Source organism: Sapajus apella, unplaced genomic scaffold, assembly GCF_009761245.1.
Source record: "Sapajus apella isolate SASKATOON/1434 unplaced genomic scaffold, GSC_monkey_1.0 scaffold34, whole genome shotgun sequence".
Taxonomy (NCBI): domain Eukaryota; kingdom Metazoa; phylum Chordata; class Mammalia; order Primates; family Cebidae; genus Sapajus; species Sapajus apella.
The window spans coordinates 11,771,413-11,784,222 of NW_022436974.1; the positions used below are offsets into that span (position 1 = coordinate 11,771,413).

The window sequence follows — 12,810 nt, forward strand, 5'->3', positions numbered from 1 at the left end:
ATTTCTGCAAAAGTTAAATATCTAACTACCATATTTTTCAGGCAGTCCACTTCCAGATATTTGCCCATGAGAAATAAAAGAATATGTACATGCAAAGTCTTGTACAACTGTTCATTACACCTTTATGTGTAATAGCCCCCACACTGAAAGCAATCCAAATGTCTATCTACAAGTAAAAGAATAAACTGTGGTATAGCCATTCAAAGGAATAGTACTCAGCAAAAAACAACAAACAAACAAACAAACAAACAAAAACAACAACTATTGACACATATGCCAACATGGACAGATCTCAAAATAATCATGCTGACAGCAAAATGCAGTATCAGTGGTTGCCTAGCGATTGGCATGAAGGGGGCAGGAAGAGTTGGGAGGGTGAAAATATAGAGACACAAGAAGAAGCTTTTTTTGGGATAATGGTTATGTTCATTATTTTGATTGTAGAGATATTTTCCACATGTAGGTCTTCAAATTTTATGTTTTAAATAACACAAAAACTCATTTAAAAAAAATAGAAATGAGCCGGGCGCGGTGGCTCAAGCCTGTAATCCCAGCACTTTGGGAGGCCGAGGCGGGTGGATCACGAGGTCAAGAGATCGAGACCATCCTGGTCAACATGGTGAAACCCCGTCTCTACTAAAACTACAAAAAATTAGCTGGGCATGGTGGTGCGTGCCTGTAATCCCATCTACTCAGGAGGCTGAGGCAGGAGAATTGCCTGAACCCAGGAGGCGGAGGTTGCGGTGAGCCGAGATCGCGCCATTGCACTCCAGCCTGGGTAACAAGAGCGAAACTCCGTCTCGGGAAAAAAAAAAAAAATAGAAATGTATGATACAAAGAAAGACACAACCCCTGGGTAATTCAGCATACCTAAATTATCATTTGTTAAGGGAGCATTACTTTAGGTATGAGGATCAGTAGTTCTGAACTCTAATAAAGGGAGAAGGAGAATATGAACTGAGTGCTCCCTCCCCATGCCCACATCTCATGAAAATTTAAAACTGAAACAATACAAGAGCAAATGTTTTAAAATTCCTAGCAGCAGTAATCCAAAATGATGTAAGTGTACCCCATTTTAGTTTAATACTATTCTGAACATGCTTGCTTTTATTCCTTCTAAAAGGGCAAGGGGTATTTTTGAAAAATTGGAGGACTGATAGGCTCATCCTTTACCTTTTGCTGGATAGCCTGGAGTGAGTGGGTCACCAGCACCATTCAAATTTAACACATTTCCTCTCTGGGCTGCAGTTCCAGGAAGATTCCATCCTTTGGGATACGGCTGTATCTCAGGAGCAAAATAGTCAGCTGGATCTGAGTACAAGATGATTCCTATGGCTCCTGCTAACATGGCATTTTTAACCTGCGAGGGCAATGTGCGATTCAAAATGCAGATATGGCAAACAATTGGCTTATTCATATAAGAAAGACATTAATTTAAGAATGCAAGGATATTTAGACACTGCCTTTTATTATACCATTGCACATTCCGTTCTCTTGGCTTTGAACACAATTTACCACCTGTTGAATCTCACAGACTTCCATTAGTTTATGGTCTTCTAAACAAGTTATCACTTTTTCTGTGAAACATTTATATTATTCCCTACAACTGTAGGATTAATGTCCCTTCTTTGTAGTTCTATATTTTCTGTATTATAGGATAGCTCATAATGCATTAAAATATCTTTTAAATGTCTATCTCCCTATTAGACTGAGGACGTTTTTGAAAACATGAACCATGTCTTCTTAACTTTAAACGACTGCCTTCTAAAAGCTTGCACATCATAAAAACTCCACAAATATTTGTGGAACTACACTGATTTAAAATTCTATGCAGAGCAGTCATATTTTTGTGAAAAATGGCCCAGGGTTTTTGTAAACATCTAACAATCCAAACTGGCCTAGAATAGGAAAATGTACCCTGTGAGATAATAAATTCTGCTTCTCCAAAAGTGTTGTAACAGAAGATGAATAATGGTCTTGATTCATAAAAATGTATTCCAATATTTAGAAAGCACCCTGTTTTGCCACTAAGAGTATAATCTGTCATAACTTTTTTGATGGAAAATTGATGTCTATCAAAATTTTGAAAGAATATATGCTATTATTTAGCACTCTAACTTCTGGAAATCTTTACCACAATAATCTTCACACAAATTTTTGAAGTATATATGAACAAGGATGTTCACAATGAAATTATCTGTAGTGGTAACAAACTCAAGATAAGACAAACATTATCAGTAGTAGAATGGTTAAATAAATTGTTTATCAATTCTGTGAAATATGATGCCATCATTTAAAATAGTGAGGTAATTAGTAAGCAGTTATGTAGAAATTACTAAGTATCAGCCACTATCCTAAGTGCTTTCAAACGAAGTCATTCGATAAAGACTCTATCAGATTGGTGCTATCATTGGCATTTGCATTTTATACATGAGGAAGCTTTGCAACAGAGAAGTAACATACTCACAGTAAAAGATCTAGAATAAATAGAAGGCAGACTAGACCAGAACCCAAGTGATACGGATCTAGGGGTTCTATACTCTTAGCCAGTGTATTACATAACTTTTAATATGAGTCATGGCTGAATGAAAAAAATAAAGCCATGTAATAAACAGTGTATAATGCCCTCTTTGTAAAAGCAGATAAATAAATGTATGTAAAATGGGCATATAGGGACAGATGTATTTATATTTCACAGAATTAGGTTTGAAAAAGCTATTAAGATTAATTATATTTGGACAATGAAGCGGGTAAAGCAGGGGAGCTTTTCATTTTTCACTGTATATAAATTTTCTTAAATTTCTAAAAGCAAATATTACTTTTGTAATAAAAATGATTAAAAAATAATTTTCTTTTCCAGGTATGTGAGAAAACATAAAAACATGAGTTTCTGTGTACCCATGGCGAATAAGAAAAAAAAGAAAATAAATATTTGAAAGCTATTTTGGAAACTGAGAAGCAAGTTGGTCATTTATAGTTTATGCGTATATATATATATATATATATATATCCTCTTATTCTCTCTAGAAAAATACTATACTTTATTTCCTCTGAAGATTTTTCCATATCTTGCAATAACAATCTTCCCAGTACAGTTGATGCTCATCTCTCTTTCTAGTTTGAAGAAGTCTTCAGTGCGAGCATAGTTTACATATACAAGATCTCCCTATAGGGAAAAGAAAATATATATAATACTGCTAAAATTAAAGAAAAAAATAAGTTTGCTTCACAATACTACATCATCGAAAGTGTCTCCTTTCTTTATTTGGGGAATAATAAACAGACCCATGGTAATTATGCAGAAGTCAGTAGAGAATCTTATAAAATCCTGAAGATTTAAAAAATGACAAATGTATAACATTTCTTTATTATTTTGGGCACGGAATTTCACTCTGTCGCTCAGGCTGGAATGCAGTGCGCTATCTCTGCTCACTGCAACCTCCTTCACCTCCTTAGTGCGAGCAATTCTGCCTCAGCCACCAGAGTAGCTGCGATTACAGACATGCACAACTACACCCAGGTAATTTTTGTATTTTTTAAGAGTAGAGACAGGATTTCACCATGTTTGCCAGTCTGTTCTTGAACTCCTGACCTCCAATGATCCGCCCACCTCAGCCTCCCAACATGCTGGGATTGCAGGTGTGAACCACCACACCCAGCCAGACATATTTAAACAGTGTGTTCTGTTTTGAAGAAATCAGTGTATACTAAGCCACAGGAAATGGAGTAAACAAATGTCATTTTAAAAATCCTAACTATTTAATTTCCAACTATTGCATTAAGAAATTCTATGACATCATCTATAAGATTATGTCTATGAATCCATAAAAAATTCACATTAAGAACAATGGAAAGAAGCTTGTAAAAACACCTACTGCCCTCACTATATTAAAGGCATTTTCAGCAGTTTCTTTGTTATTTCAAAGACTGGTATCTGCTTCAGCAGGGTCTGTTTTTAATGTATTTGTTTTGTTTCTTTTTTCTCTGTCTGGTGTTTTTTTCTATTTTATTTTATTATCATTTTTTAAATTTGGGGATGAGGTGTTGATAGTACAGAATACCAAACAATTGGTTTTAGTGCTCTATACAGCTTTTAGATAGCAAAGGAACCATTTAAAAACTTGAATTAAAGTGTATTTTATTTTACCTCTGGCATGCCCTGGGCTGAGAAAGCATTATATGGTGGCACAATATTTGTGACATTCTCATATCCATCTGGTGGTGGTTCAAGGTATGATGTTTTGAAAATCTAGCAAGAATTAGAACATGTCATGTGGGAGAGAAAAATTCCAGATTATTGTTAAGGTATAATTCATTTGGCCTCCAAGTACATGCTTCACAATAAGCTTCCTGGAACTAGGTTCTATAATTAAATAGATAAATTACACTGACAACACTGAGGAAGAGTCTTATCATTATCACTGTTTTCCTAACAAGAGAAACTTTTATAAATGCATGCAATCCCAGATAACCAAAAATTTTCCTATAAAGTTTAACAGTAGGGCGGATCCTCATTTTTTGACTATGCGCCTTTTCAGTTTCCTTTGTGGCCTCCTTTTCTTTCATCTTTATTTAAATAATATTAACCAAAGTTTTATCCCCAGCCCATCGCTTACCTCTATACTCCCTCCCTGTGAGACTTGACTATCAAAATTTTACCAATAGCTAATATGCTTATGATGTTTTCCTTTCCAGATTCATTTAAATGTTTGATGGTTATTTCATCTTTGATGTCCAAACTCAACATGTTAAAATTCATATTTATCATCTCCCACCCCTGAGCCTGCTTTTGGTCTGCATTTCCTACCTCTGTTAATACCTTCAGTCATTAGTCACCCACATCAGACAGTCTAGGAGTCATCCTGAACTCTATCTTCCCCTCCTTCCCCAAGTCAATCACTAATCAAGTCCTGCTAATACATTTCTTTACTATTTCTGAAATCCATCCCTTTTCCTCATTCTTACTAACTTCCTAATTTAAAGCTTTATTATCTTTTACCTGGACAATTGTTTTAAGACTACAAATTTAACCCCTTGCCTAGTCTAGGTGTAATCTACAGATGGCCCCGTCTATCAGAAATGACCCTCCAGCCACATCCTTCCCCTGCTCAAGACTGGTCATTGGCTCCCATGAACTGAAGCTGAAGTTTAAGCTCCTTAGGACAGCATGCAAGCCCTTCTGTGATCTGTTCCCAGAACCTAACTACTGGTTTATCTCATATCATGGCCCACTTTGTATTTTACACTTTTGAAATACAGAAAATCATTACATTCTCCCAACAATGCTAAGCTAGTATATGCCTCCAAGCCTTTGCCAAAAGTTTGTTTTTTGTTGAGAATTCTCTTAGCTTATTTTGTCATGTGGTTAACTCCTTATGCCCTTCCATGACTCACATGTCAAGACTTCAGGGAACCTTCTTTAACTCCCAGGCTGGGCTGAGTGACCCTTTCCTGGGTAAATAATGAACTCTGATCATACCCTTCATAACACTTATTAGACAAATTTGAAGTCTGAAATGTTCCATTGTCTGCCTCACCTTACTTAGACAAAGGAACCATGTCCTAGTCTTCATTTTGGTCTCAGGACTTAACACCATGTCTAAAGACATAGTGAACACAGAATAATTCACTATTAACAGATTTCTACTTTTACTTCACCCTACATTACAATCCACATAAAGCAGCTGGACTGTAAAATACAAAAAGTACCAACGATTTCACATTACCTCAATGCCATGTTCATTCACAGTCGATATATAGTTGGCATTTGTCTCATTGGGGTAAGATAAGAGGACATCGTAATGAACCAACTTGGCGGAATCTAGTCCAAATTTCTTCCACTGGGTTTGGATTTTCTTGGCAAGCAAGAAATTTTCTTCTGTTCCTGCCAGATGAGGAAGCTTTGTAAAAGAACTAAAATGAAAATAAAATATAAGAGGGAGCTAAAGACTATGCTCAGACAATGCGCCTAAAAACTATTCTAAACGCACTACTTACGCTTTGGGCATTACCATTTCTATATGACACATACAAGAAAATCAGCTAGTGTTATCAGTTTTTAGATAGGCCAATTTTTAAGTTACTTATATACAACTATAGTGTTCCTATTACGCTTCCTCAGAAGAGAACACATTCCATGGTAAACACCATCAGCAGAGGCTCAGATATGAGAAGATACCCTGGAAGAATGTCATACTTCTATACCAGTAATGTTCCTTTTTGCTGTTTATCAGAAAACAAAGACATTTTGGGAAAAGAAAATAGATCTTAATATCTCACAGTGAGCACGTGGGCACTTCCACGTTTAACTTAAACAGTTCTGTAACCGGGTTTTTGGGGTGCTGGTGAGGCACAGCTCCCCGGAGAGAATGTTGTAGGTTCTTGGTCTCCGAGAGGGCGCAATAAGCTCATCAAGGTGCGTGGTAACCTTGTAAAGTAAGTACCGGACCCAAGAAGTGTTACAGAAAGGTCATTTTATTTAGGTAGAGAAAAGAGGGGAAAAAAAGAGAAGACAGAAAAACTTCCACAATGAGTGTGGAAGGGGACTCCAGAGGGGAAATCCAGGAGGGGGAACAGAGCTCCTGCTCTGTGGGAAGGGATTCCAGGGAGCTGGAAATCCCGTGTGGGTGAAGGAGCAGGGGAATTTATCCTGGGAGACGAAAGGAGTTCCTTTAAACTTTGGCTGGGGTGATTGAATCTTAGTTTCTTCCCATGCCCGTGAAATTCAAACATAAATAGTTAAATCTCGCGAATGGAGAGAGATGGGAGGGGGTCATGGCACTGGGAAGTTCTTGCACTTAAAACTATGCCCCCTTGTGGACCCGGAAAGAGAACACATTCCCTCATTTCTACTGTTGATTGGCACATGTATTCTGATGCTTTTTTTATCTCATTGATGTCAAGGTCCACGGATTTTTAATATCCCCTAGTGCTTAGTTCTTGCCTTTACCCAAAAAGTATGGGCTTGCTGTATTTAATTTGGGCAGTGTACTCTTGGCTCTGGATGTAAATAAGTTGGAACATTTAAGTGACCTCACAAACATAGTTCTTAGTGAGATTTCTTTAACTTGAGGCAAATAATATTTTCAAAGTCCCTGGCTGGGCACAGTGGCCCACGTCTGTAACCCCAGCACTTTGTGAGACTGAGGAGGGTGGATTAGCTAAGGTCAGGAGTTCAAGATCAGCCTGGCCAACATGGTGAAACCCCATCTCTACCAAAAAATACAAAAAAATAGCCAGGCATCGTGGTGGGCACTTGTAACCCCAGCTACTTGGGAGGCTGAGGCAGGAGAATCACTTGAACCCAGGAGGTGGAGGTTGCAGTGACACGTGATCGAGCCACTGCCCTCCAGCCCCGGGATACAGAACAAGACTGTTTGAGGAAAAAAAAAAAAAAAGGAAAAAATTCAAGTCCCCCAACCATCAGTAGAGCAAAAAGAAAAATCCCTTTAAAAAAACTTTTTTTTAATTAACCAAATGACAGCCATAAAATATATGGCAGTAGAAGGAAATTAACATTTATTAAAAACCTGCTGTATGACAAGCGCTCTATGGTCACTTTCACATATGTTTCTCATTTAATCATCATAATCCTTCTTCCATCATTCCCATTTTGCAAATGAGGAAAATGAGTGGCTGAATAATCTACTCATAATTTCGCAGCTAATAAATGATGGAACTGGAATCCAAAACTGCAGTTATCTGATCTTGAGAAATAGTGATATTTCTAAATAATTCATCTGCTCTTATTCTCCATGTGCTTAAAATTATTCTACAACTCCCTATACCCTGCATTATAAAGTTCACACGCCAACATGTCATCTCTGGCACTTTTAGGTCAGGGCCTCTCTTCTGTCTTTTCAGATTAATTCCCCATCACTCTCCTACAAACTTCTCTGCTCTCTGTCATTGAGAATATTATTTTTCTCATAAAGTTATCATGATTTTTAATACCTTTTAGCCTTTGCACAATGTCTTATCTCAGACAAAAATATTGTCCTATGTACTAGAATCTCCCTCTATCACCACTTCTACTCATTCTCCTTTCTCACTTGCAAGCTATTAATCATTCATAAGGACGCTTCAAGCATCATCTCTGAGATGTCCTTCTCTATGTCACAAAGTGAAAACTGCAGGTAGCAGATGTTTAATTTCTTACCGTATTTGTTTTAAAAAGTACAAATGTGTTCAGACAGAAGTGATTTTATATGTGTAGGAATAAGAAAGCACAAAGGCTAGTGATATTTAATTTCTACTTTATACAATTTATTATTTTCATTCTTACCAAAAGCAGATAGGATTAGAAAAATCATACAAATTTCCTTAAATTAGCAGGGAGGATTAGCCATGAATTTTTTTCCTCCCATCTTTTCGAGAACCCCCTGAAATAAAATAGAAAAGTACAGAAAAAGAGTAGGAAGGTATAACATCCTAGAGTTTCTCTGTATGATCCCAAGATGAGTATTACAGCTCCAGGCATACAAACTCACTCAGAAACTTCAGGAGAAGGAAGTACAAACTAGAACAACTATTCCTTCTTTTGTGTTTAACAAAGGAACATTTTTGTAGATGATCTCAGCTAAGTTTTTCTCCCATTTTATTAGGCAAAATCGGGTCATTTACCCCTTCTCAAACCAATCATTGCCAGACAGTAGATAATTATAATGATTGGCTTATGGACTAATCAAGAGACTCCTGGGGTGGGAGGAAGGTAACCGTCACTGAATACATCCCCTCCAAAAGGGAGGGAGAACACTCCAAGTCGAGGTTATATTAATAAGAAGGTGGCTGGGAGGAATAAAATTATTCCTACCATTAAGCTCTTTAACCCAATCGTCAAGCCCTCCTTTGCCTTCTAAACTCTTCTGCTGTGCTCACTAACCCTTTAGATCTACACTCAACAATTCACCTGTATCTGCAGCACCGTCTCTGAATATTTCATTGATCTCCTTGTCTTAACTGGTTTCCTCTGAGTACCCTGCTCACCTGCAGGGTGTTTTATTTTCCATGACACGACATATCTCGCGGCTAAAGTTCAGCTAGGAGGCTGTCTTACTCTCCATTGGCTCTTTCATATACATCTTTTTCTTCTTTCAAAACTAGCAGCCTTATTTATTTATTTATTTATTTTTGAGACAGAGTCTTACTGTGTCGCCAGGCGCCAGGCTGGAGTGCAGTGGCACAATCTCGGCTCACTGCAACCTTCGCCTCCCAGGTTCAGGCAATTCTCCTGCCTCAGCACCCTGAGTAGTTGGGACTACAGGCACACACCACCACGCCAAGCTAATTTTTAGTAGAGACAGGGTTTCATCATGTTGGTCAGGATGGTCTCGATCTCTTGACCTCATGATCCACCTGCCTTGGCCTCCCAAAGTGCTGGGATTACAGGCTTGAGCCACCGCGCCGGTCTGCAGCTTTTTTGAAGCTTACACCAGAACTCACCACCCACTACACCTTCTAGGTACTGTCATCTACAAAACTGTGGGTCATGCCTCTTCATTCATTAAAAGTTGGGAGCCCCTAATATGCTGTATTTCCCTCTATCCCTGTTTTCGTAATCATTCTTGGTGTATAATTTTTGTATTTGGTTGGATTCAAACGAAAGGAAAAGCAACACCAAGAAGATATTTGATCATCATGAAAACTATTCAACGATTGTTTATGAACTTATGCATATTATACCCTAAAGCATAATACTAGTAATATAAATCGATTATTTTAATGTTTAGTCAAGAGCATTATCGTATTTTACTTCTGATGCCTCATGTCATTTTCTAGGACCTTTCATTTGGACACTTGATGATACGCTGCAAACAAAGTTCAATAGTGTTAACATCTTACCTGGCCTTTTAAGTTAAGCAAATTTAAATGTAAGCACTCTGTCTCGCTTGGTAAGACATTCATGGCTGGACATGATGACTGACGCCTCTAATCCCAGCACTTTGGGAGGCTGAGGCAGGTGGATCATCTGAGGTCAGGAGTTCAAGATAAGCCTGGCCAACATGGTGGAACCTTGTCTCTACTAAAAGTACACAAACTAGCTAGGCGTGGTGGTGGCTGCCTATAATTCTAGCTCCTCAGGAAGCTGAGGCAGGAGAATCACTTGAACCCCGGAGGCAGGGTTGCAGTGAGCCAAGATTGTGCCACTGCACTTAAGCCTGGGCAACAGAGCAAAACTGTCTCAAAACAAACAAAACCCCAAACACTGCCATTCTATTCCATTGCATGAACCATGTATATAGACTGAGTCTCTCTTCAAGTGATATTCATCCCACTACCTACTCATTCTTTTCCTGTATCATCAAAAAAGCACCTCAAAACAGATATTTTGGATTAGCCTCTTAAATCTGATGTGCCTAGATGATAAATAAGCTCAAATTTTATAAGAACGGTAAAGCTGTTTTTATTCCTCATTACAATAGCTCACTCTAGTTTATCCATAGACACTAACATGGAACCTTGTGATGTCAGCAAACCATAGCACAGATGCGCAGAAAATAGAGATCGTACTCAGCTTATGATGAGGTTATGTCCCCATAAACCCACTGAACGTCAAAAGTATTACTAAATTGAAAATGCATTTAATACTTTGATAAATCCATCATAAAGTTGAAAAATTCTAAATCAAACCATCCTAAGTCAGGGATTATCTCTTAACTGCAGTGTATGCATTTCCCTGGGTATATTTGTCTCTAGGGTTTAACTGGAGTATTAGAAGAAGAGAAAGAACGGTGCAGAAAAATATTTTAAGAAATAATAAACAAGACTTTCCTAAATTAATGGAAGACATAAATTTACATCATTAAGAAACTCAGAGAGTCCAAACAGGCTAAATTTAAAGAAAACTATGCCTGGACACATAGTAAAACTACTGAAAATCAAAGACAAAAATGATACGTTACATGATTTAATCACTGTAAACTTCTCATCAGATGATACAGCAGCTAGAAGACAGTGAAACATTTAAAGTTCTAAAAACTTCATGTGTGTTAGTGCAGTGAATCCAGAATTCTATATCCAGGAAAAAATATGTTTAGAGAATAATGTTGAAATAAAGAATTTTACAGATGAAGAAAAACTAAGAATTTTTCACCATCAGATTCCATATTAAAGGAAATACTTAACAGAGTTATTCAGGCTCAACAGAAATAGCACAGGGCAACCTAAATCATCAGAAACAAATGAAAAACATTAAAAATGAAAAATACTTAAGAAACATGAAATACCAATTTTAACTTTAGTTGGTTTACAATACATATAAATGTTAAAAAAATATATAACATTAACATAGCATTATTTTTGTGGTTTATATTTCACGTACATACGACAGCTACTATATAAAGGATGGTGAGAGAGAGAGTAAATGGGCATAGAAATATGAGTTTTCTCCATTTTATGTTAAGCGACACAGTTGTAAATTTAAGAATACAGTGAAACATTATAAATGTATAATACAATCTTTAGAGTATCCACTAAAAAGTACAAAGAGGTGTAGCCAAAAGATAAATTGAAATAAAATTTCATGTATTTTACTCACTATCAAAACAGTCAGAAAATGCCTAAGGTACAGAAAGAAAACAGAAAATAAACCATAATGTGGCTGATTTAAGTTTAATTATATCAATCAATAACTATATTATATGTTAATGGACTAAATACTCAAAAGGCAGAGATTACCACAATGGACAAAAAAGCAAATGTCTATTATATGCTGCCTATAGAGGGCATACTTAAATTAAAATCACAAAAATGGATAAAACAGCAAGTGACAACTGTGTTCTCTCTATAGAGGGTACATTTTAATTCTAATGAAAATGATAGGTTAAAAGTAAGTAGATGGAAGAAGACATCCTATGTAAACATATGTATTAGAAAGCATAGCAAAAATGTCAAAAATTCCATTCATATGAAATGAAATAGACTTAAATAGACTATTACTAAAGATAATGAAGCACATTTTATAAAAATAAAAGGTCATTCTGTTTTGAAGACATAACAACATCCATGTGTATATGTCTAATTAATGAGCTTCAGAAAACACAAAGCAAAAACTGACCAAATTAATGGGACAAATAGGCAATTTCACATTCCTGGAGAAAATTATAACATCCTTCTGGATTAAATTTGACCTCCTCCCAAATTAGTAAAGAAATAAAGGAATTATCCTATCAACCAGCTGAAAAAGAAAAATCATCTGATTATATTAATTGATACAGAAAAAGCACCTGACAAAATTCAAAACCCATTCATGATAAAAAACCTCTCAGCAGTCTTGGAATAGAGGGGAGCTTTCTTAACTTGACAAAGAGCATCAACAAATTCCTACAGCTACATCATACTTAATGGTAAAACTAAATCTTTCTCCTTAAGATTAGGAGAAAGAAAAGAATGTCCATTCTCACTACTCTTATTCAACATAGTAACGTAAGTTCCAGTCAGCAAAAAGAGGCAATTTTTCTTGAAAAAGTAAAAGCCATACAGATTAGAAAGCAAGAAGGAATGAAACGTTCCCTATTTGAAGATGACATTACTGTCTACATAGAAAATTCCAATGGCTCTAAAATAAACAAATAAACAAAGGAAACTCTTTCCCACCTTCCAACCAAGTGCAAGGGGAGTGGCTCGCATCTGTAATTCCAGCATGTTTGGAGGCCAAGGTGGGAGGATTGCTCAACTCCAGGAGTTTGAAACCAGCCTGGGAAATACAGCAAGATTCTGTCTCCGAAAACTTCCCCAAAACCATACCAAATCTACCAATCAAACAAAGCCTTCTTAGAGTTCAGCAAGGCCACAGGATGCAACATCAATACA

General features: G+C 36.8%; 1 protein-coding gene across 2 annotated transcripts in view; it reads right to left on the reverse strand.

The window, feature by feature from the left end:
• The window catches only part of NAALAD2 (N-acetylated alpha-linked acidic dipeptidase 2), a 41,083-nt gene that overhangs the window by 17,628 nt on the left and 10,645 nt on the right, over window positions 1-12,810 (reverse strand). The window contains exons 3-6 of one of the 2 annotated variants that reach the window (XM_032295798.1): window positions 5,727-5,913; window positions 4,148-4,249; window positions 3,041-3,166; window positions 1,174-1,360 (exon numbers count right to left, since the gene is read on the reverse strand). In XM_032295798.1, coding sequence (XP_032151689.1) covers window positions 1,174-1,360; window positions 3,041-3,166; window positions 4,148-4,249; window positions 5,727-5,913 — 602 coding nt within the window. The remainder of the gene's footprint in view (window positions 1-1,173; window positions 1,361-3,040; window positions 3,167-4,147; window positions 4,250-5,726; window positions 5,914-12,810) is intronic. The other variant, XM_032295799.1, reaches the window with a different exon arrangement.